This window comes from Amblyraja radiata, chromosome 12, assembly GCF_010909765.2.
Source record: "Amblyraja radiata isolate CabotCenter1 chromosome 12, sAmbRad1.1.pri, whole genome shotgun sequence".
In the NCBI taxonomy this organism is placed as follows: Eukaryota; Metazoa; Chordata; class Chondrichthyes; order Rajiformes; family Rajidae; genus Amblyraja; species Amblyraja radiata.
In genome coordinates, this window is record NC_045967.1 from 15,444,176 (window position 1) to 15,469,884 (window position 25,709).

The 25,709-nt window shown below is 44.9% G+C and overlaps 1 protein-coding gene across 3 annotated transcripts; it reads left to right on the forward strand.

Moving 5' to 3' along the window:
• The first annotated feature begins 8,292 nt into the window (after positions 1-8,292).
• ids (iduronate 2-sulfatase) lies at positions 8,293-24,865 on the forward strand. 3 transcript variants are annotated; one of them, XM_033030282.1, is made up of 10 exons: positions 8,457-8,528; positions 11,518-11,621; positions 12,735-12,871; positions 13,788-13,965; positions 16,769-16,857; positions 18,013-18,213; positions 18,962-19,132; positions 21,556-21,682; positions 23,195-23,368; positions 24,206-24,865. In XM_033030282.1, the coding sequence occupies exons 3-10, from the start codon at positions 12,740-12,742 to the stop codon at positions 24,658-24,660; spliced, it is 1,527 nt and encodes a 508-aa protein (XP_032886173.1). In that variant the 5' UTR covers positions 8,457-8,528; positions 11,518-11,621; positions 12,735-12,739; the 3' UTR covers positions 24,661-24,865. The 3 variants fall into 3 exon arrangements, with proteins under 3 accessions (XP_032886172.1, XP_032886173.1, XP_032886174.1); XM_033030283.1 differs by lacking the exons at positions 8,457-8,528; positions 11,518-11,621 and adding exons at positions 8,614-8,745; positions 9,962-9,990; XM_033030281.1 differs by lacking the exon at positions 11,518-11,621 and having other exon boundaries at positions 8,293-8,528.
• Positions 24,866-25,709: the final 844 nt, after the last annotated feature.

A 25,709-nucleotide genomic window follows, 5' to 3' on the forward strand; every position in this document is an offset into this window, starting at 1 on the left:
TAAGAGCTTCCAAGGTTACGTGGAGAAGCTAGGAGAATAGTGTTGAGAGGGAAAGCGTGATCAGCCATGATCGAATAGTGGAGCAGACTCGATAGGCTGAATGGCCATATTCTGCTCCTATGCCTTATGGTCTTGGGGGTAGAGTGCTGACATGGATAGAGAATTGGTTGGCAGACAGGAAACAAAGAGTAGGGATTAACGGGTCCCTTTCAGAATGGCAGGCAGTGACTAGTGGGGTAACACAAGCCTCAGTGCTGGGACCGCAGCTATTTACAATATACATCAATGATTTGGATGAAGGGATTCAAAGTAACATTAGCAAATTTGCAGATGACACAAAACTGGGTGGCAGTATGAACTGTGAGGCGGATGCTATGAGAATGCAGGCTAACTTGGACACGTTGGGGGAGTGGGCAGATGCATGGCAGATGAAGTTTAATGTGGATAAATGTGAGGTTATCCACTTCGGTATCAAAAACAGGAAGGCAGATTATTATCTAAATGGCGACAAGTTGGGAAAAGGGGATGTACAACGGGATATGGGGGTCCTTATTCATCAGTCTTTGAAAGTAAACATGCAGGTACAGCAGGCAGTGAAGAAAGCGAATGGCATGTTGGCTTTTATAACAAGAGGAGTCGAGTATAGAAGCAAAGAGGTCCTTCTGCAGTTTTACAGGGCCCTAGTGAGACCAGACCTGGAGTATTGTGTGCAGTTTTGGTCGCCTAATTTGAGGAAGGACATTCTTGCTATTGAGGGAGTGCAGCGTAGTTTTACAAGGTTAATTCCCGGGATGGTGGGACTATCATATGCTGAGAGAATGGAGCGGCTGGGCTTGTACACTCTGGGGGATCTTATTGAAACATATAAGATTGTTAAGGGTTTGGACACGCTAGAGGCAGGAAACATGTTCCCGATGTTGGGGGAGTCCAGAACCAGGGGCCACAGTTTAAGAATAAGGGGTAAGCCAATTATAACGGAGACGAGGAAACACTTTTTCGAACAGAGTGTTGTGAGTCTGTGGAATTCCCTGCCTCAGAGGGCGGTGGAGGCCGGTTCTCTGGATACTTTCACGAGAGAGCTAGATAGGGCTCTTAAAGATAGCGGAGTCGGGGGATATGGGAAGAAGGTAAGAACGGGGTACTGATTGGGGATGATCAACCATGATCACATTGAATGGCAGTGCTGACTCGAAGGGCCGAATGGCCTACTCCTGCACCTATTGTCTATTGTCTTATATTTGCAGTTGGATAGATAGCATTGTCAAATGAACATGTTAGGAATCATGGAATCATACAGAATAGAAATGGCTCTTCATACCATCATGTCCATGCCAAACTTCTTACCGTCTACACTAATCCCATTTGTTCACATTAGAACTGCGTCCTATGCTGAAACATAAAAGCACATAAAATATAAAAATACTGGAAACACTCAGCAGCTCAGGCAGTATCTGAAGAAAGAGAAACAAGAGTTAACACTTCAGGTCGAAGACCCTTCATCAGAACTGGAACTAACTTTGTTTCACCTTCCACAGATGCTGCCTGACCTGCTGAGTGTTTAATAATAATATAACCATATATAACAATTACAGCACGGAAACAGGCCATCTCGGCCCTACAAGTCCGTGCCGAACAACTTTTTTCCCTTAGTCCCACCAGCCTGCACTCATACCATAACCCTCCATTCCCTTCTCATCCATATGCCTATCCAATTTATTTTTAAATGATACCAACGAACCTGCCTGCACCACTTCCACTGGAAGCTCATTCCACACCGCAACCACTCTCTGAGTAAAGAAGTTCCCCCTCATGTTACCCCTAAACTTCTGTCCCTTAATTCTGAAGTCATGTCCTCTTGTTTGAATCTTCCCTATTCTCAAAGGGAAAAGCTTGTCCACATCAACTCTGTCTATCCCTCTCATCATTTTAAAGACCTCTATCAAGTCCCCCCTTAACCTTCTGAGCTCCAAAGAATAAAGACCTAACTTATTCAACCTTTCTCTGTAACTTAGTTGTTGAAACCCAGGCAACATTCTAGTAAATCTCCTCTGTACTCTCTCTATTTTGTTGACATCCTTCCTATAATTGGGCGACCAAAATTGTACACCCTACTCCAGATTTGGTCTCACCAATGCCTTGTACAATTTTAACATTACATCCCAGCTTCTATACTCAAAATGTTCAAAATGCTCAAATGTTTCCAGCATTTTCTGTTTAGTTTCAGATTTCCAGCATCTGCAGGTTTAAAAAAAATGTTGTTCTGATTTTCAAGAAGGGTAGCTCTCCATTAGCATTGCTGGTGGCAATCCCAACTTTATATTTTATTATAAGCACTGACAGACTGGAGTCAATTTTAAATTTATTATTGGGACATAAGGTGAGGCATGTTAAATTTCCTTTTTCCCTTTTAACTGGGGCAGCCCAGTGGTGCAGCGGTAGAGTTACTGTCTCACTGCGCCAGAGACCCAGGTTCGATCCTGACTACGGGTATAGTCTATATGGAGTTTGTACGTACTCCCTGTGACTGCGTGGGCTTTCTCCAGGCACTCTGGTTTCCTTCCACACTCCAAAGTCGTGATTCCAAAGGCTTCTATAAATTGTCCATAGTGTGTGGGATGCAAAACTGGGGTAACATAGGACTAGTGTACAGATGGTCGGCATGGATTTGGTGGGCCGAAGGGCCTGTTTCCACACTGTATCTCTAAACTTCCGAACATAAAGAACATTCAAAGCACTGTTGGCTATGTATCCTTGGTTCCTTTGCATTAAACTAGATCGATGTACAGTTTCTGTAGCAGTTTTCTAGGGAGTTCATGATTAGAATGTTTTCAGATGACCCCAGAATTAAAAAAAATATATCTATGGTTACAACAGGATCTAGATGAATTGGTGAAGTGGGCAAAAGAATGGCAGATGAAATATAAGTCAGATGGAGGCCAAATCAATGGATATTTTTAAGGCAGAGATAGATAGATACTAGATTAGTACAGATGTCAGGGGTTATGGGGACAAGGCAGGAGAATGGTGTAAGGAGGGAGAGATATATCAGCCATGATCGAATGGCGGAGTAGACTTGATCGGCTGATTGGCCTAATTCTGCTGCTATCACATATGACCTTATGACTTTATGAGATAAGTGTGAAGTGATGAATTTTTGAGAAGTTAAAACAGGGCAGAACATAAACAGCGAATGGTTGGGCCCTGTGCCGTGATGTTTAGCAGAGATATCTAGGGTTACATGTTGTTATTTCCCTAAAAGTGGCAACCTAGGCTGACAGGGTGTTGAAGAAAGCATAAGGCATGATGGTCTTCATAGGCCAACGCATTGAGGACAACAGTTGAGATGTCATGTTACAGTCACCCAAAATAACTGTAACTGTACAGTTATACAAAATAATATAAACTATTAATTAGGCCATTCTGGATACCAAACGACAGGAAAGAATTGATTAAGTGTGCAGAAAAGATTCACGATGATGTTGCCTGAATAAGGAGGCTTAAGATGGATAGATATCAGGAGATATTGGATAGATTGAGTCTTCCTAAGTTTTCCTAAAAAAACACAGGCCGAGAGATGAGTTTGTGGTTGAGTTTGAGTTTAGTTTATTGAGGGGACAGTGGAAAGCAGTGACATGTTCGAGGTATATAAAATGATGCCAGGCATGCTAAATTTACAAACACCAATTAAACCACAAAACCTCCACATGTGGGAGGAAACCGGAGCACCCGGTGGAAACCCACGTGGTCACAGGGAGAACTTGCAAACTTCACACAGACAGTACCTGGGTTCAGGATCAAGCCCAGATCTCTGGCACTGTAAGGCAGCAACTCTACCAATTGCACCACTGTGCTGCCCAAATATCCCAGTTAAGTGGATTAACATCTGACGTACAAATAGTTAACGCAATGTCCCAAACTTGTTTTGACTGCTCCTGTATGGAGACTGTGGAGAAATTATCCTGTGTCTTTCCCAGGAGATTGCAAGGTTGGGTGGGTAGGAAATGCCTCGTCTCAGTGGTCAAAGTATCACATTATGTGGTAAGCTTGATGGATCAGCCATTCTTTCCTGGTTGTTATTTTTATAAGCTTGCTTGTGACAGATGTAATCACCAGCAGGGTTAGTTTAGGCACTGAAGCAACACAAAACACAATTTAACAGATTCTAACTTAGATTAATAGACAATAGTACATCCTTGGACACATAGAATAGACAGTATCCTCACTTCCAGATATCCTGCCACTGTTTAGATATCTGTTGTGCTGCTGCAAGTAAGAATTTCATTGTTATGTTTCAGGACATATGACAATAAAACACTCTTGAATCTTGACAATAGTTTATTTAGTTTAGTTTAGTTTAGAGATACAGTGTGAAAACAGGCCCTTCGTCTCACCAAGCCCACTTCCACCAATGTTCCCTGTACACTAGCACTATCCCACGCACTTCACAATTCACAATTCTTACTGGTCAATTAACCTACAAACTTGGAAATAGACACAAAATGCTGGTGTAACTCAGTGGGATAGGCAGCATCTCTGGATAGAAGGAATGGATGACGTTTCATGTCAAGACCCAAAACGTCACCCATTCCTCCCTCCAGAGATGCTGCCGGTCTCGCTGAGTTACTCCAGCATTGTGTGTCTATCTTCGGTTTAAACCAGCATCTGCAGTTCCTTCCTATTTAACCTACAAACCTGTACGTCTTTGTATTATGGGAGGAAATCAGATCACTCGGGGAAAACCAACGCAGTCACAGGGAGAACATACAAACTCCGAACAGCCAGCACCCATAGTCAGGATCGAACCGAGACTCTGGCGCTGTAAGGCAGCAACTCTACCACTGCGCCACATGGCGTTATTGTTTGAGATCAATTTCAGTGCCATGCTTTGCTTTCTCTGGCAAGTTGAGCTCATCCAATAATTTGCTTTCCACGTACTAATGTGTTCTCTAATCTACGTCCCGGTCAACCAGTAGCCTTTGCTTGTTGGCCTTTGTTATCTCCCTGTTCAGTGGAACTTCACTGATAAAATTCTGCTCCTTCTTTTGAATTCCCTCATTTTCCTCTACTTTGTTTCATTACGAAGGGCAAATCATGATTAATTAGGAGGTATAGAAGCCTTGTCCCACACCACCAAGTTCTGGAAAATGTACGTTCCCACAACTATGAGGTTCTTGAATCGACCTGCAACCATAATCCTACCTCAGTAATGGAACATCTCTTGCACTGCCATGAACTTATTTTCTAATAGTGTTTTCTATTTGTGTTTTGCACCCGACCCCTACCATACTTGTGCAAGAGACAATAAACTTGACTTAATCGCACTCTAAGACTAGGGCACTCTATCGTCATTGTTTCCAAACTAAAGTTCAAGATCCTCAGAGGGACACAAAGTGCTGGATTAACTCAGCAGGTCAGGCAGCATCTCTGGAGAACATGGATAGATGATTTAAAGATGCAACATAGAAACAGGTTCTTCAGCCCACCAAGTCCGCGCCGACCAGCGATCACCCCACACAGTAGCGCTATCCTACACACTAGGGACAATTTACACTCTACAGAAGCCAAACCTAGAAACCTGTACGTCTTTGAAGTGTTGGAGGAAACCAGGGCACCCAGAGTAAACCCACATGGTCACAGAGAGAACGTCAAGCTCCAGGCAGCCAGCACCTGCAGTCAGGATCAAACCCTGATCTCTAGCGATGAAAGGCAGGAAGTCTATCGTTGTGCTGCTGTGCCTCCCTATGTTTCAGGTTGGGACCCTTTTGCTTCAGAACGGTCTCTATCTGAAACGTCATCTATCCATGTTCTCCGCATATGCTGCCTGTGCTGCTGAGTTACTCCAGCACGTTATGTCCTTCTGTGTATTAACCAGCATCTGCAGTTCCTTGTTTCTACCACCAGATTTCCAGTGTGTTCTCAGACTGCCCTGTATTGGTTATTGTGTACACATACCATATCTGTTGAAATATCCCATCAGTTTCAGTGCTCTATAAAAATACAGCATGTCAAGCATTTCAACCAGACCGTTCCTTCCTTTATTTTGTTAACTTGGGATTTCATTCACAGACCTCCCACAAACCCATGTCTACGTTCCTGTTTTACTAATTTGTATTTAGTTTATTGATACGTGCACCGAGGTACAGTGAAAAGTTTTTGTTGTGTGCTATCCAGTTAGCGGAAAGACAATACATGATTACAATGTTCACAGTGTTCTGATATATGATAAAGGGAAATAATGTTTAGTGCAAGATAAAGTCCGATCAAAGATAGTGCAAGGGTCTCCAATGAGGTAGATAGTAGTACAGGCTTGCTCTCTAGTTGTTGGTACGATGGTTCAGTTGCCTGACAACAGCATTGGTTATTTTATTCTGGTTATTTCACTGAACATCCTTGGTGATAACAACTGCAAGTGGTGATAAGCTACATTCCACAGTGATGTTGGACGGGGAGCTGTTGGATTTAGACCATCAACAATGAAAATATGGCAATACATTTCAAAGTCAAAAGGGTGGTGGAAGAAGAGCCTTTGAATATACATGTCCACCACCGATTTTCTGGCGACTGCTGGTCCGGCACCTCCTTTAATCCAGACCACATTACGAGATTCGGGTCTCCGGAGCTGTGAGGCAGCAACTCAACTGCTGTGCCACTGTCATGCCCTTGAAATGGGCAAATTCTGGAATTTCTGTTCAATTTGATTTAAAGGTATAATAATAAATTTATTTATTTTATTTCATTTTATTTATTTATTTATTTATTTATTTATGGGCGCCTTTCAAGAGTCTCAAGGACACACACTCAAGGTATAAGCAGGGAACAGCGATGTCTCAAGAAAGCTGGCTGTTTTAACTATTCTGCTGGTGCCGACAGAACCAATCGATTGAGGTGGTCATTATTCTCAGGCGCAGCTTTATGGGGTTTCGATCTTCAGTTGGACGACAATGTCTAGCATTGCTCTTCAGAGAACTGCTGTCATAATTCTGCACCTTATAGAGGTGTACAAAATCCTGATGGGAATGGATTGGTTGAATGCACAGAGTTTTTTTAATGCAGAGCAAGGGAATCAAGAACCAAAGGATATAGGTTTAAGTTGATAGGAAACTGAGGGGCATTTTTTTTCACACGGGGTTGGTGGATGTATGGAACGAGCTACCAGAGGAGGTAGTTGATGCAGGTACGATCACAACATTTAAAAAACATTTGGACAGGTACATGGATAGGAACGGTTTACGGTGAAATAGGCCAAACGCGGGGAAGTGGGAGTAGTGTAGATGGGGCATCTTGGTCAGCAGGGGCAAGTTGGGCTGAAAGGCCTGTTTCAGCATTGTATGATTTTTTATTTATTTAAGGAACAGTAGTGCAGTGGTAGAGCTGCTGCCTCACAGCGCCAGAGACCCAGGTACGATCCTGACCGCGGCTGATATCTGTGTGGGATTTATATGTTCTCCCTGTGACAAAGTGGGTTTCCTCCGGGTTTCTCCCACATCCCCAAGACATGCGTGTCTGTAGGTTAATTAGACTCTAAAAAATAAATATTGTCCCTAATGTGTAGGCAGTGGGTGAGAAAGTAGGATAAAATAGAACCAGTGTGAAGGGGCGATCAACTGTCAGCATGGGCTCGATGGGCCAAAGGGCCCGTTTGCATGCTGCATTTCTAAACTAAATTCAGAATTGAAAGGAGGTGAGGAGGAACTTCTTTAGTTCGAGGGTAGTTAATCTATGTAACGCATTGCCTCGGAATGCTGTGCAGGCCAAGTCAGTAGATATTTATAAGGCAGATATAGACACATTATTGATTAGAGCAGGTATAAAGGGTTATGGGGAGAAGGAAAATGGAATTAGGAGGCAGAGATTATCCATGATTGAATGGCTCGATGGGCCGAATAGCCTCATTATACTCCAAAAACGTGTGAACTTGTAAATTAAACTAGAGTGAATTCACATTCACAGAATACAAGCACATTAATGGACATAGGTTTAAGATGAGAGGGGTAAGATTTAATAGGAAACAGAGGTAGTGACCAGTGTCTATGCAGTGACCATGGACCAATTAGTAACTGTGACCATAGTCCCTGTAGTGACCATGTAGACCAGTGTCCATGCAGTGACCACGAGTGACCAGTGGTCAAGCAGTGACCACTGACCATGCGCTGGCCAGAGGTCATGCAGTAACTATTGACTGCGGGTGACCAACGATCAGAGTGACCAGTGGGCCCCCAGTCACCTGCACCGGCCCCGCTGGACACGCCGAAGCTGCCGAGGTCCCGCGGCTGGGTGGAGCGATGGGCGGAGAGGATGGGGCGGGAAGGGAAGCGGCGACAGGCAGGCGGGGCATGGCTCACATGAGCGGCCGGGCCGGGTCGGGTCAGGGACAATGAGCGGAGCGGCTGCACGGCCGCCGGGTTCCCGTGGGCACCGTTCCCCGGCCATGCAGCGGGGAGCAGCGGCGGCGGCTCTGGCTCTGCTCGCTGTGCTGACTTGTTGCAGAGCGCACCCGGAACCCCAGCCGCACGGAGCCCGGGACCAAGGTAAGCGAGGCCCGCCCCGCCCGGGTTGTCTGTCTGTTCCAGCACCCACACGGGGGATCTCAGCCACACTGACAGCCAGAGCAGAGCAGTGTAGAGTAGAGCAGGCGGTTCCCATAAAGTGTGGAGGAACGCTAAACCAATTAGTCTACAGAGAGCTGGACAGACGGCTGGAAACCAGTCCCGTCCGCTACAGTGTTTGTCTTGTAAGATTCATATAGGGGGGTTGCACGTAAGGTCACCGGTCATAGGGCTTGACGCACGGAGCCGCTCAATCCATCTGGAGGACATCGCAGCTTCTGGTATATGTTATTAATATACGAAACGCGTACTTTCCTACCTGTTAAAAAAACGCCAAAAATTGTGAATTTTGCGCTGTGAAAAAGTGTGGAAGTTGGGGTAAGCGTGAGAGACATGTACCCAACTTCAGAATTCCAAAAGTGAAGCGAAATGAAGTAAAGAGAAGCGAAAGCAGAAGGAAAAACAACAGCTAAAGTGCTTGGCGAACATTGGCCGTGCAGATATCGAAATTGAAAATATTGAGGTATTGTCGCGTTTGTTCACGGTCTTCAAATTATTGTGTTTTTTCTTGATTCCTTTGGTATCTAAAAAGTCTCGGAAGTGATAAATCTGGCTGTAAATGTTTTAAATCGCCCATGGTTCTGAAGTGGGTTTTTACATGCAAAAAGTAAACGCTTCTGAAACTAAATTTATCATTAAAAAAATCTCCAGACTTTCGAGTGGTGTGTGGAAAAGTGTCTTCTATCATTATGCTATTGAGATGTATAGTTTGGCAAATAATAAAATGGCCTGACAGCTTAAACACCCACTCCCTTTCAATAGGATATTGTCAATTTGCTGAGGTTGATTATGTCCAATTAGCAGCTAACAATTATGCCATTCCTTGGCTTGCATCTGAGTAAAATGTAATTCAAAACCCACGTATGGTTTGCAATTTATTTTAATGATAAATTTTGCTTCAGAGGCGTTTTCTTTTTGTATGTCAAAACCCACAAGATCCATGGGCGATTTTAAAAATTTACAGCCAGATTTATCACTTCTGAAAGTTTTTAGATGCCAAAGGAATCAAGAAAAAACACAAATAATGCCTTACTGTTGATGAAATGCAGTGAGCAAACGGCCAATGTTCTCCAAGCACTTTGGCTGTTGTTGTCCCTTCAGCTCTCGCTTCTATCTACCGTCATTTCTCCTCACTTTTGGAATTCTGAAGGAGGATAAATGTCTCATCCTTATCCCGATTTCCATAATTATTGACAGCGCAAAAATTGACCATTTTGGCGGGTATTAACAGGCCCGCTACGCTGGAAACAATGGTCAGTGCTTACCTGCAGTTCATCACGTGTACTCCAGTTGGCGTAGCGTAGCAACAGTACGGGTCATGGGTCGTGACCCGACTGCCGTGCAACCTCCCTATTCAGGAAGAGACAAACTCGCATTAAAACAGATGGGAGACAAACTCAGCAGATCAGGCAGTATCCTGTGAGGGAAATGCACAGATTCATTTAGAGTCCAGATCCTATATCTGATCTATTTGTTTTGCAATATTTATAGTAAAAGAGAAGATAGACAAACTAGGTCAGGCAGCATCGGTGGAGGGAAATGCATAGATCTATTTAGGGTCTTCATCTGTGACGGTGTGAGTTTCCCCGGGTGCTTCAGTTTCCTGCCACACTCCAAAGACGTTGGGGTTAATTGACTTTAGTAAAATTGTAAATTGTCCCGAGTATGTAGGATAGTGTCAGTGTACGGGGTGATCGCTGGTCTGCGCGAACTCGGTGGGCCGAAGGACCTGTTCCCATGCTGTTTCTTGAAAGTCTACAGAAGATAGTTTGGAAAAACTGCCAGCATCCGTGGAGAAGAGCAACAGTGGAAAGTGGTTGCAGGCGTGAAACCTTCACCGTTTCAATATCAGAGCAAAACACACCAACATGTAGCTGTAAAAGTACAGCAAAACGTAGTGGAACTCAGGATCGGACAGCATCTGTGGAGGGCAGGGGCTAAGGGGAGAAGGCAGGCGAATGGGGTTAGGAGACTTGATGGGCCGAATGGCATAATTCTGTTCCATCACTTATGAATGGCTGCTAGATGACCCCTCTTCAGATACAAGGAACTGCAGATGCTAGATTCCAAAGCATCCGGGTGCTCCTACATCACGAAAGACGTTCAGGTTTGTAAATTGCCCCCAGTGTGTAGGGAGTGGATGAGAAAGTGGGATATCATAGAACGAGTGTTAAAGTATGATCGATGGTCGGAGTGGTCACAGTGGACTGACCGAAGGGCCCGTTTCATTGTTGTATCTCTAAACTAAACTAAACTAAACTAAACCATAATTTAGCCACTCACTGCCATTCCCCCACTAGTGAAACAAGGTGACAGGATCTCCCTGCACTAGTTTTAAGGTATGGTTAGTTCATTAAGCTGCCTTTTCACCAGTTTTAGAGTGTGGTTGTGAAATTTGTCTTGAATGTTTGCAGGAAAATTTGGAACTCCTGCTTTAAGGTGGAAATCCTGATTATCGCTAGGACAAAAATATTTCTTTTTACACTGTACGTGCCAGAAATATGAGATTTTAAGAAAAGTGCCAGATGTACTCAAAGTTAGGCAGCATATGTTGAGAGAGAGAAACGGTTAATATTTGAGGACCCTTCATCAGAACCAAGATATTTAATGTTAATTGTTATCTGGGTAAATGCCAAAATTTCCCACAGTATCTGTGACATTTAGGGAGAAATAATATTTTGCAATATAATGGCCTATTCATATCATTTTTATTCTGATGCACCAAACTTGTGTATTTCTGTAGTTTAATCAATGATTAGAGATTAGCCCATTCTTTTCATTATCTTTTTCCCTTCCCTTCAGTTTATCTCACTTCCCTTTTTAATGAATTATCACAATCAAGTTTGCCACTTCTATGGGTTGTGGGTTTCACTTCCAGGTATATAAACTAATTGTTTTAATTATCTTTCAGTTCAGCCTTCTGTTCCTTGTTGGAATGCTGGTTCTGGCTTTTAACCAATCCACGTGAAAATAAACAAAAACGTTGCTACCAATAAATTGGGTCAACGTGACCACATGAGGTTTCTCTGGGCGCTCCAGTTTCCTTCAAAATTGCAAAGACTTGTAGATTTGCAAGTTAATTGGCTTCTGTAAATTGTCCCTAGTGTGTAGGATAGAACGAGTGTATGGGTGATCGCTGGTCAGCTTATACTCTGTGGGCCTAAGATGCTGTTTCCATGCTAAATCTCTAAACTAAGCACAACATACCAGAGGACTCAATGGGTCAGGAAGCATCTGTGGAGGAAATGGCCAGATGGCTTTTCAATATGGGACCCTTCTTCAGACTGGAGAGAGAAAGAGAGAGACTAGAATACAATATTCATAAGTGCTAGAAGCAGAATAAGGCCATTCGGCCCATTGTCTACTCCGCTATTCAATCATGGCTGATTTATTTCTCCCTCCTAACCCTTTTCTCCTGCCTTCTCCTCATTACAATATTACATTACAAATGACAATAAATTGAATTGTATTGTATTGTATTGTTAATTACCCCTGACACCCGTACTAATGAAGAATCTATCTATCTCTGCCTTAAAAATATCAATTGACTGTCTCCACAGCCTTCTGTGGCAAAGAATTCCACAGATTCACCATCCTCTGAGTATAGAAATTCCATCTCATCTCCTTCCTAAAGTAATGTCCTTTAATTCTGAGGCTATGCCCTTTAATCCTAGACTCTCTACTAGTGGAAACATCCTCTCCACATCCACTCCCACTCTCTCCAAACCTTTCATTATTCCGTATGTTACAATGAGGTCCCCCTTCATTCTTCTAAACTCCAGTGAGTACTCCTGGTTCACCATGGCTTTTTCTGATCTGAAATTGCTTTCAATTTCTGATCCGAAGCAAAGAAAATTGCTGGTTTGGGCTGGTGTGTGGGATAATAAACTAAGGGTAACTTTGTTAAATTCAGTCTGGAGTAGGATCCCGACCTGAAACGTCACCTATCCATATTCTCCAGTGGTGCTGCCTGACTCACTGACTTACTCCAATCAGTCATAAGTACATACGTTATAGGAGCAGAATTAGTTACTCCAACACTTTGTGTCTTTTTTTGTGGACCAGCATTCACAGTTCCCTTTTCCTTCATTAAATTCCTGACGTTTATAACTTCATTTTTGTTTTCAGGGCACATGAACGTACTCTTCATTATTGCCGATGATCTGCGGACCAGCCTGGGTTGCTATGGAGATCCATTAGTCAAATCACCAAACATTGACCAACTTGCTTCCAAGAGCATTGTTTTTAAAAATGCATTTGCCCAAGTAAGTCAAATATTTGCCCTGCATAAAATTAAAATTGTGTATCCACTTTATTTGGGGGTAGATGGTAAGGGTATTTCCTATAGTTAGTGACTCTGTTATTCCTCTTGCACTTGTGTTGGTCACTGCTCTGAAGTCAAGGTTTCCTTTTATTTCCTATTTTATTGCCACACCAAATTGTTCAATTACCCTTGAGACTTGTACTTAGAACTTAGAACTTAGAGGTACAATGCGGAAATAGGCACTTCAACCCACCGAGTCTGTACCGACCAGCGATCCCCACACTAACACTCTCTTACACGCACACTAGGGACAATTTTAACATTTCCACCAAGCCAATTTACCTACAAACCTGTACGTCATTGGAGCATGGGAGGAAACCGAAGATCTCGGAGAAAACCCACCGCGGTCACGGGGAGAACGTACAAACTCCATACAGACAGCACCCGTAGTCAGGATCGATCCCGGGTCTTTGGCGCTGTAAGGCAGCAACTGTACCACTGCACCACCGTGCCGCCCTGGAGATGCTGGTTTACACCGAAGATGGACACAAAATGCTGGAGTAACTCAGCGGGTCAGGCAGCATCTCTGGAGGAAAGGAATAGGTGACGTGTCAGTTGGGGCCCTTGATTTGTATTGGTGTAAAGGGTTATGCGGAGAAGGCAGGGAAGTAGGATTGAAAGGGAAAGATAGATCAGTCATTGAATGGCAGAGTAGCCTTGATTGGCCGAAGGGTCTAATTCTGCTCCTATAACGTATGAACTTATGACTGATTGTACAGGGGGCGCAGGGGTGAAGATCGCTGGAAATGGTGAAAAACTTTACTGAACTCTGTGACTGTAGTTTGGAGAAGAGATTAATATTCCTGCTGTGAAGCTTTGGGTGGCTGTTTCTCACTGTTCCTTCGGTTCTGGTGCAGCAAGCTCTATGCGGACCCAGTCGAACGTCCTTCCTGACCAGTCGACGTCCCGACACCACCCGGCTGTTCGACCACAACTCCTACTGGAGGACACACGCAGGCAACTACACCACGCTGCCTCAGTACCTGAAGATGAACAGCTTCCTAACCCTGTCGGTGGGAAAAGTCTTTCACCCAGGTGAGATCTCACGGCTTCTGCCCATTCGAGGGACAGGAGGAGGCCATTCGCCCCGTCGGTCCTGTGGGTGTGCAACCTGCTCTTCAACGGTTACAGAGCCAAACATAAAACATAATCATTCCATCGATGCGCTGGAGAAAACATTTTATCTTTTGCAGATGCGCCCTAGAAAGCATTTTACCAGGATGTATAGAAACATAGAAAATAGGTGCAGCAGTAGGCCATTCTGCCCTTCGAGCCTGCACCGCCATTCGATATGATCATGGCTGATCATCCAACTCAGTATCCCATCCCTGCCTTCTCTCCATACCCCCTGATCCCTTTAGCCACAACATCCACATCTAACTCCCTCTTAAAGATAGCCAATGAACTGGCCTCAACTACCTTCTGTGGCAGAGAATTCCACAGATTCACCACCTGTGTAAAAAATGATTTTCTCATCTCGGCCCTAAAAGACTTCCCTCTTATCCTTAAACTGTGACCCCTAGTTCTGGACTTCCCCAACATCAGGAATAATCTTCCTGCATCTACCCTGTCCAACCCCTTGAGAATTTTGTAAGTTTCTATAAGATCCCCCCTCAATCTTCCAAATTCTGTATTGCAGCATGGCATGTATTGCAGCTCCATCTAAGACCGCAAGAATTATGGACGCAGCCCAGACCATCCCACAAACCAAGCTCCCTTCCATTGTCTCCATCTGCACTTCACGCTGCCTCGGCAAGGCCACCAACATAGACAAAGATGAATCACACTCTCTCTTCTCCCCTTTCCCATCGGACAAAAAGTATAGAAGTATGAAAATGCACACCTCCAGATTCACAGACAGTTTCTTCCCAGGTGTTATCAGGCAACTGAACCACCCTGCCAACACTAATTTTTCCCTTTATCAAGTATAAGTACATTGTGGATGGTTCGATTGCAAACATGTATTGTCTTTCCGCTGACTGGTTAGCACCCAATAAATGCTTTTCACTGTACCTCAGTGCATGTGACAATAAACTAAATTCAAACTAAACCCAAACTCAAACTATTGATCAAGTAAATAAATTGAGTGTAGATTCCCTGATTATAATATAGTTACTGACCCTAATTTGCCTGTTCATTTCCTAATAGCAGTATATCCTATCCTCGATTCATGGAGCCAAACAACACAAGGAAGCACATTGAGAAACAGGCCCTTCAGCCCATCTTGCCCATGCTGACCATGATGCCCCATCTACACTAGTCCCACCTGCCTGCATTTTGGCCTTATCCCTCTAAACCTTTCCTATCCATGTATCTGTCTATATGTCTATATGCAAACTACCTTCTCTGACAGCTCGTTCCATATACCCACCACCCTTCATGTGAAAAACCCATCCCCCAGATTCCTATTAAATCTTTCGCCTCTCACCTTCAGCTGATGTCCTCTGGTTCTTGATTCCCCTACCCTGGGTAAAAGGCACTGTTCATTTACCCCATCTATTCCCCTTATTGAAACATATACGATTATTAAGGGTTTGGACATGCTAGAGGCAGGAAACATGTTCCCGATGTTGGGGGAGTCCAGAACCAGGGGCCACTGTTTAAGAATAAGAGGTAAACCATTTAGAACGGAGATGAGGAAACACTTTTTCACACGGAGAGTTGCGAGTCTGCAGAATTCTCTGCCTCAGAGGGCGGTAGAGGTTGGTTCTCTGGATACTTTCAAGAGAGAGCTCTTAAAGATAGGGGAGTCAGGGGGATATGGGGAGAAGGCAGGAATGGGGTACTGATGGGGATGATTAGCCATGATCACATTGAATGGGGTTGCTGGCTTGAAGGGCTGAATGGTCTACTCCTGAACCTATTGTCTATAGTCATGAACTTATAGACCTCAAAAAAGATCGCCACTCATTCTACAGTGCTCCAAGGAATAAAGTCCTAGCCTGCTCAACCTCTCTCCGTAGCTCAGGCCCTCGAGTCATAGCAAGATCCTCGTAAATCTTCTCTGCACCCTATCCAGCTAAATTCAGTCCTCCAAATGTGGCCTCATCCATGTCTTGTGCAACTGTAACATAACATCCCAACTTCCATACTCGATGGTTCTTTATTTCCACATCTACCCCGATACAGTGAACGTCTTGCTTTGCTTACATATTCAGTAATATCATACTATACATTAGCACAATCATAAAGAAGTCCAAAAGATTGTAATGTAAGAATAGGAGACTTCACTGAGGCAGTACACAAAGGAAGGATGTCATTAAATTGGAATCTTTCAATCTTTTAACAATGTTTATACCATTTTATTATGCAGGTCCACCACCAACATTCCGGCCCCCTAGATTCCAGCGCCTTGCCGTGTTATCCATTTTGCTGGACCAACAGAGGTCCCGGCCATGGGCAAGTTCGATCATTGTGAAAAGATTGAGCTGGTGGTCTCTGCCATGTCAGAACTCTGGGCAAGTTATCTGGTCAGATAACATTCCTGTAATAATTTGCTTTTTTGCCATATTTGCGATGAAATATTCGACCAGCGAATTTACAAAGTTTGAAGCATAGAATTGACACCAAGTGTTAGGGCAAACTCGACCCGTTGATCAGTCGCGGAAGTCCCGATGAGGTCGAGAATCGGCCACCTCACCCGGCCTAGGCGCCACATTTTGGGACAGACTTCCGGGGGGGGATTTCAAGTGTGCTCTCGTAATTTTGTCTGGAATAAAGGAGGGGCTGGACCACCTGTTGCTGGATGATCAGTGGTGGACCTGTATTAGCATTTGAGATAAAACTGCTCTTTGCGATCTCTAGCACCACGACTTAACTGATGTGTCTCATCTTTCAGGGATAGTGTCCAATCATACGGATGATTATCCGTACAGCTGGTCCATTCCTCCATTTCATCCTTCAACACAAAAATATAAAAATGCCAAGGTAAACCCCAAAAGTCACATTTTCAAAAAGCTTGCTCTGTCACTTGAGTTTGATGTACTTGTGTTGCTCTGACGACCTTAATCCATGACAAACATGGGATGGGAGGGTGAAAGCCGTAATTGTATCCGCTTCGATACAGTAACGTGAGAGGAGGGTACACATCTGATGTGATCTGGTTGAATGATGGAGGAGAGTTGCTGGGCTGAATGGCCTACTCTAGTGTATTATTGAACTCAATCCTCTCCAATGGCACCTCATCAAGTTGTGTCTTTAGGAGCAACTTCTTCACTCTGATATCTGGTAGTCCATAATAGAGAGAGTACAGAGGAGATTTACTAGAATGTTGCCTGGGTTTCAGCAACTAAGTTACAGAGAAAGGTTGAACAAGTTAGGGCTTTATTCTTTGGAGCGCAGAAGGTTAAGGGGGGACTTGATAGAGGTTTTTAAAATGATGAGAGGGATAGACAGAGTTGACGTGGAAAAGCTTTTCCCACTGAGAGTAGGGAAGATTCAAACAAGGGGACATGACTTGAGAATTAAGGGACTGAAGTTTAGGGGTAACATGAGGGGGAACTTCTTTACTCAGAGAGTGGTAGCTGTGTGGAATGAGCTTCAGTGAAGGTGGTGGAGGCAGGTTCGTTTTTATCATTTAAAAATAAATTGGATAGTTATATGGATGGGAAAGGAATGGAGGGTTATGGTCTGAGCGCAGGTATATGGGACTAGGGGAGATTATGTGTTCGGCACGGACTAGAAGGGTCGAGATGGCCTATTTCCGTGCTGTAATTGTTATATGGTTATATGGTTATATCTGGAATGAGTTGTTAGAGGTAGGTGTAGAAACGATACAATGATAACTGTTTCAGACATTTGGACAGATATATGGTCCATAATGGTCCATAGAAGGGTTTAGTGGGCTTTTTATCGAGAGAGGAGGGTAAAGTTCAACCCAATGCTGGAGTGAAGAAACTCTAAAGCGTCTGAAGATGGGTCTCGACCCGAAATGTCACCTATACATAATCTCCCGAGATGCTGCCTGACTTGCTGAGCTACTCCAGTACGTTGTGTCCTTTTCTGTTGGCGAGGCTGCCATTGTTGCACCTATTCCACTATGATACAAGATGAACTTCATTAACTCTGATTTATCTTCAATAGGTGTGCAAGGGACCGGATGGTAAAAGATACGCAAACTTAGTGTGCCCAGTGGATGTGAAGGAAATGCCAGAACAAACACTGCCTGATATACAGAGCACTGATGAGGCAATTCGTTTACTGAAAAAAGTAAAAAGCACGGGAAACCCTTTCTTTTTAGCTGTTGGTTATCACAAACCACACATTCCACTCAAATATCCCGAGGTAAGAATTTTGCAGGACGCTGCTGGTTTTGCATGCTAGTGCCTGGATTGCATGACAATATTTTTATGCGAGACACAAATACTGTAGATACAAGTTTACAAAAAAAGATACCAAGCTTTTGTGTTGTTTTTATGTGCAGGTCAGGTAACATCTCTGAAGAACATGGAAAGGCGAGGTTTCGGATCATGACCCTTCTTCAGATGGAAAAAGGTCCAGACCCAAAACATCCCCTTCACCCCCTTCAACAAGAAGAAGGGGCACAACCCGTAACGTAACCTATCCATGTTCTCCAAAGGTGCTGCCTGACCCGCTGAGTTACTCCAGCACTCTGTGATGACATTTATAAGGTTGTATTCAATTGCAAATCAGTTACCTCCTTCCTGGAGTGAAATGCAATAAAGGGCGGCCCAGTGGTGCAGCTGGTAGTGCTGCTGCATCACAGTGCCAGAGACCCAGATGTAATCCTGACCTCGGTGTGAAGTTGCACGTTCTCCCTGTGACCGCGTGGGTTTTCTTCGGGTGCCCCGGTTTCCTCACACATCCCAAAGTCGTGCAGGTTTATAGGTTCATTGGTCTGCGTAAAACACTTCCCCCTCGTGTTGGGAGTGGATGAGAAAATGGAATAACATAGAACTAGTGAGAACGAGTGATCGATGGTCAGCGTGGACTCAGTGGGCCGAAGGGGCCTGTTTCTGTACTGTATCTCTTCAATCTATAAAACTAAATGTTAGATCTTATTCTGTTTTAGGAATTTTTGAAGCTGTATCCACTTGAGGAGATCCACCTTGCACCTGACCCTAAAGTGCCATCGAAATTACCTCCAGTGGCATATAATCCATGGACTGACGTGAGATCGAGAGATGATGTCCGGGCTCTTAACATAAGTTTTCCATATGGACCCATTCCTGATGACTTTCAGGTGTGTATTTCACTTTCTTTTAAAGGGAGCATCAGGTAATGGAATTCCCAACTATTTTCACACATCGGGTGCTAGGTATATGGAACGAGCTGCCGGGGGAGGTAGTTGAGCAGGTACTATCACAACATTTGAACCATTTGGACAGGTACATGGATAGGATAACATTAGAGGGATATGAGCCAAACGCAGGCAGGTGGGAATAGTGTAGATGGGTCATTTTGGTAGGCATAGGCAAGTTGGATCAAAGGGCCTGTTTCCATGCTGCACAACTCTATGCATTTTTATTTGATTGGGGGAAATGACTGCTTGTTCCCAAATCCCACCATGTCTTTTGAACGACATCTGAGGTGTTGTCCTCTTTGACTAATTCTGTGTGAAACACCTCTTGTTAATCACGTCTGGACAAAGAAACTTCATAGTCTTGATCTTGGATGTTCAACCAATCTTGGCTGGTGATGGAGTCAGCAAAAATAGAGAAAAAATATACTAATATCAAATGAATATTTTATAGAGTTAAGAGTGTTTTATTCATTCTTAATTGAAACAGTAGCACAACAGGTTTCTAAACAACAGTACTCAATGGGTAATATAATAAACAAAAAAAAGTTCAATTACCGGTACTTACAAAAACAGTACAGTACAAAAACAAAGCCTAAAGTCCCTGCAACCCAGGCAGTTCGTAGTTTGGAGTTTAGTTGGTGTTTGTAGTATCAAAGGTATCAAAGGTATTTTATTGGTCACATTCACATACACCCAGGTGTAGTGAAGTGAAATGCTTTTTGCCATTTTGCAGCACACAAAAAAAGAATACAGACATAACACCAATGAGAGTCTTAAACACATAGAACATCCCCCCACAATGGCTCCCACCATGAGGGAAGGCACAAAGTCCAGTCCCCAACCCCAGTTCACCCATAGTCGGGCCCATTGAGGCCTCCACAGTTGCCTCTACGGAGGCCCAATGCTCCAGGCCGTTCTCGCCAGGTGATGTTGCTCCGGCGTCGGGAGAGGCCGCGCCGGTTGGAGCTCCACCACTGGCGATCTCATCTAGAGATCCCAGGCTCCCGATGTTAAGTTCAGCGCAGCCGCCCGCAGCTGGTCGCTCCACAGTCCCGCAGCTCCGCGATGTTTTACCCGGCGGTCTCAGCTCACCGGAGCTCCAGCGCGGCGACCCAGGCAAGGCATCGCCCGCTCCACGATAGCGCTCCAGCGCTGTGCCGCCGCCGAAGCCGAGGTTCTGGGCGGTCCCCGACAGGAAACGCCGCTCCAGGCCCGCTGGTAGGCCGCGAGGACGGGTCGAAGCTGCAGCCCGGAGAAAAGCTGCCTCTCCGACCAGGTAGGAACCCTGAAAGGTAGTTTCCCCCTTCCCCCCCCCCCCCCACCCCCCACCCCCCACCCCCCACATAAAAAAAGTCTAGGCCTCCAAACAAAACACTTAACTAACTAAAATAAAAAATAAAAGATGAAAAGACAGACAGCTGCTGGCTGGGCAGCCGTGCACAGGACAGCGCTCCATAGCCTGATGGCTGTAGGGAAGGAGCTGTTACTGAACCTGGACCTTACAGTTTCCAGACTCCTATACCTTCTTTCTGATGGTTGGAGTGAAGTGGGAGCGTGTCCAGGGTGATGTGGGTCTCTGATGATGTTTGCTGTGTTTTTGAGGCAGTGACTCTTGTAGATGGTGGGGAGGTCAATTTCCGTGATGGACTGGGCTTCGAATACCATAACACCCCTCAACTGCTGTTGGGGAAGGTCTGATGTCCTAACTCCCTCCTTCCTGCCCCATCCCAAGTGACAGGAGACCTGCGTCCATCACATTGTACCATTGTGACTTGCTTTTTTTTTCTAATTGTGTTTTGCACAGATGTTTTTTTGCACACTTTTCTTTCTTTTTTTACTGCGATAGCAGGATTTATGTGTAATTTCTGTATAATTGATGTTTTTGCATTGTGTATGAGCCTATGTGCCTGTGATGCTGCTGTAAGCAAGATTTTCTTTGACCTATACCGTACGACTATAAACTCAACTTGACTACGTTGACTTAACTTGACCTTTATGGGGTGGGAAGTTCAGAATATTGCCCCTGACATTGTAGTGGGTGGCACATTGGCGCAACAGTAGAGTTGTTGCCTTACAGCACCAGCGACCTGGGTTCGATCCTGACTATGGGTGCTGTTTATATGGAGTTTGGACCTTCTTCCTGTGCCCATGTGTGTTTTCTTCGGATTCTCTGGTTTCCTCCACACTCCAAAGATGTGCAGGTTTGTAGATTAATTGGCATTGGTAAAATAGTAAATTGTCCCTAGTGTGTAGGATAGTGAACAGGGTGATCGCTGGTCGGCGCTGGCTCGGTGGGTCGAAGGGCCTGTTTCTGCATTGTATCTCTACCAGCAGGCCTTATTTTTGCCCCTTGTATCTCACAGGTACTGATTCGCCAGAGTTATTTTGCTGCCGTCTCATACATGGACACTCAAGTGGGCCGTCTCTTGAATGCGCTGGAAGAACAAGGACTGGCCAATAACACAATTGTTGTGTTCACGTCTGACCACGGTGAGCAACGTTACGTCATGTATGAATCATGTGGGTCTAATACTCATTAATAACTATAGAGCATTGAACATAGAACAGTACAGCGCAGGAACAGGCCCTTCGGCCCACATTGTCCATACTGAACATGATGCCAAGTTAAACTAATCTCCTCTGCCTGCAGATGATACATTTCCTGCATATCCATATTTAGTTAGTTTATTGCCATGTGTACTGAGGTACATTGAAAAGCTTTTGTTGCATGCTAACCAGTCAGAGGAAAGACTATACATGATTACAATCAAGCCATCCACAGTGTACAGCTACAGGATAAAGGGAATAATATTTAGTGCAAGGTAGTCCAGTAAACTCTGATTAAAGATAGCCCAAGGGCCTCCAATGAGGTAGCATAGTTAAAGTAAGAAATACTGCTGTTGGAGTAGGCGTTTCAAAGAGTGGAGCGATTGTAATAAGTGATTGCAGATCCACTTTTGGGACCATGGTGTCGGGTTATGGGGTGAAGGTATGAGAATGAGTTTGAGAGGGAAAGATAAATCAACCATGATTGAATGGCAGTAGACTTTGATGGACCGAATGGCCTTATTCCATTCCTGGTACATATGAACCAGCACGTAGAGAGTCACCTGGCTTGGGCGCTATCTTGGAATCAAGATGTACCGATCCAAAAGCCTCTTAAACGTCACTATCATATCAGCCTCCACCTCCATCCCCGGCAGCGCATTCGAAGAACCCACCTCTTTCTCTAACCTTGAAGTGATGTGCTCTCGGGAAATTGGTTTCTGAAATAAATAAGGAAAATTTTGATTTTACTCCTGAACTAATTGATAATGCAATGTAATTAAGTATTACCAAATACATGGACTCCACTGAAATCTTACACCCCATACCAACTATGCTAACAACTAACATCCAATACTGAAATCATTTTCTTTGTTAACATTGTTAACCATTGATATGAAGTCAATTGGCTTGATATACACCAGGTAGTAATGACAGGAATCATTTGCATTTATGAAGTACAGGTCACCACTGATTTTCTGGCACTGGTGGTCTGGCACCTCCTTTAACCCGGACAAAATGACGAGAGCGCACTTGGAATTCCCCCCGGAAGTCCCTCCGAAAATGTGGAGCCCAGGATGGGTGAGGCGGCCAATCTCCACCTCATTTGGACTTCTGCGGCCGATCAGCTGTTGGAATTTCCCCCCTGCGGCCGTGGCTCTGGAACTCTGGCCCGGTCAGAGCCGGCAGATCCGTTCCCATAGCCGACCTCTGAGGCCGACTTTGTGGGCCGGTATCTCGGCCCCCTGGCGGCCTAGGCGGACCGTTCCCGTACCGTTGGTTTCCTCTCGGAGGCTGTGACCTCTGTTGTTCTGGCAGAAAGGCTCACCCGGAAAGGTTCTGGAACCAAGGATGCCGGAAAATGGGTTGTAGACCGGTATATGTGAAAGGGGCGTCCACTGTTTTAAACCTAATTAGTTTTAGAACTGTATTCCTATTTCATCTTGTCTCCATTAGGTTGGTCGCTAGGCGAGCACGGAGAATGGGCCAAGTACAGTAACTTTGATGTAGCAACCCGTGTTCCTTTGATGTTTTATGTGCCTGGACTGACTGCGGCTTTACCTCTTCCAAAGCAAAGAGCGTTTCCTTTCATTAATCCTTTCACTGATAAAGTGGGGAATCGGCCGAGAGGTAAGGTTACAGCTACGGTGTAGTTGGACTCAGATAATTTTTAAGTTTGAAGCTGGAACTTCCAGTTTTACAAGTATTGTCGTTGTCCCAACGGAATTTTCAAACTATTTCGCTCAAAACTTTTCTGAGTACTACCTGCTAAAATATCAAAATCCTGGAGAGTGTAATGAAGCAAGAAATGTATTCAGGAACCAATGCTCATGATCTCTGAAGGACACAAAGACTGATGTCTGAAGAAGGGTCTCGACCCGACACGTCACCTTTCCATGTTCTCCAGGGGCGATACATTGGCGCAGTGGTACAGTTGCTGCCTTACTCCAGAGACGGGGTTCGATCCTGACTACGGGTGCTGTCTGTACAGGGTTTGTGACTGTGTGAGGAAATTAGGACATCGGGAGAAAACCCATGTGTTCACGGGGAGAACGTACAAACTCTGTACAGACAGCACCTGTAGTTGGGATCGAACCTGGGTCTCTGGCACTGTAAGGAAACAACTCCAATGCTGCATCACTTTGCTGCCCCTAATGTGAACGAGTGATTGTTAGTTGGCAGGTTCACAAAAAAGCTGGAGAAACTCAGCGGGTGCAGCAGCATCTATGGAGCGAAGGAAATAGGCAACGTTTCGGGCCGAAACCCTTCTTCAGACTTCAGACTTCTTCAGACTTCAATTGTTAGTTGGCATGTGGGCCTGTTTCCATGCTGTATCTTTCTACCAACCAAATCCATTACAACACCCCTACCTCCTGAAGTTTCAAAAACTCAATGTCTTTCTCCGCAGTGGATTTTATTTTTAACCTTTTTAATTTAAGTGACGGAAGTGTTCAAATTTTGTAACAGGTTTGATGGTGGAATATAACGTGGAATTGGTCGACCTGTTCCCGATGGTCTGTCAGCTGCTCGGGCTACCCGTACCCCCACCGTGTCCAAAGCCTTCCTTTCACGTGGAGCTCTGCACCGAGGGAGAACGTTGGAACCACGGGGCCACCAGCGATGCCAAGGATGAATCGTTTGTCTTCACCCAGTACCCCCGCCCAGCGGACATCCCTCAGCCCAACTCTGACCTCCCTTTGCTGGACGACATCCGCATCATGGGATACTCCATCCGCTCCAACGATTACAGGTTCACAGAGTGGGTGAGCTACAACCCATCCACATTCACCGCCAATCTCACCGACATCCATGCAGGAGAACTCTACCTCCACATGTCCGATCCCGGGCAAGACAACAACCTGTATAACAACCTTGAATTTGCTGCGCTGGTCCACAAGTTATCAGCCTTAATTAAAGTCTGAGGATCATGTAGATTTGAATGCAATTGTTATGTGGAGCAGATTTTGTTACGCTGAGTTGAGATACAGTGCCCTCCATAATGTTTTGGACAAAGACCCATAATTTATTTATTTGCCTCTGTACTCCACAATTTGAGATTTGTAACATAAATAAATCACATGTGGTTAAAGTGCACATTGTCAGATTTTATTAAAGGCCATTCTTATACATTTTGGTTTTACCATGTAAAAATACCAGCTGTGTTCATACACAGTCCCCCAATTTCAGGGCACCATAATGTTTGGGACACATGGCTTCACAGGTGTTTGTAATTGCTCAGGTGTCTTTAATTGCCTACTTAATGCAGGTATAAGAGAGATCTCAGCACCTAGTCTTTCCTGCAGTCTTTCCATCACCTTTGGAAACTTTCATGAGGACCAAAGTTGTGCCAATGAAAGTCAAAGAAGCCATTATGAGACTGAGAAACAAGAATAAAACTGTTAGAGACATCAGCCAAACCTTCGGCTTGCCAAAATCAACTGTTTGAAACATCATTAAGAAGAAAGAGAGCACTGGTGAGCTTACTAATCGCAAAGGGACTGGCAGGCCAAGCAAGACCTCCAAAGCTGATTACAGAAGAATTCTCTCTTTAAAAAAGAAAAAAACCCAAACACCTGTCCGACAGATCAGAAACATTCTTCAGGAGTCAGGTGTGGATTTGTCAGGTGTGGTGTCACGGAGCCTGCTGAGCTGCGGACCCACCATCGTGGAGCTGGCCGGCTTCGGAACGTGGAGAGCTGTGGTGGCTCGCTGCTGCGACCCGACTCCGGTGGATGGTGACACCGGGAGCTCGCGGGTCCCCAGTGGGAGACCGCTTTGCTGGGCACCGGCAACGTTGACTTCTCCCGCTCGAATTGCGGGGTTGAAAGTGACCTGGAGCGGGGCCTTACATCGCCCGGCGCGGCTTTAAATGGTCGCGGACTTGCTAGCGCCCGCCGGGGGCTCCAACATCGGGACCCGGAGCAGGGCCTTACATCGCCCGGCGCGGCTTTAAATGGCCGTGGACTTGCTA

Bases quoted from the DNA above. Each gene is read 5' to 3' on its own strand.
- ids (XM_033030281.1), top strand. From the start codon at position 8,375: ATGAGCGGAGCGGCTGCACGGCCGCCGGGTTCCCGTGGGCACCGTTCC. The intron at 16,858-18,012 runs GTAAACCCCAAA...TATCTTCAATAG, and splicing joins AAAAATATAAAAATGCCAAG to GTGTGCAAGGGACCGGATGG. The intron at 18,214-18,961 runs GTAAGAATTTTG...ATTCTGTTTTAG, and splicing joins TTCCACTCAAATATCCCGAG to GAATTTTTGAAGCTGTATCC.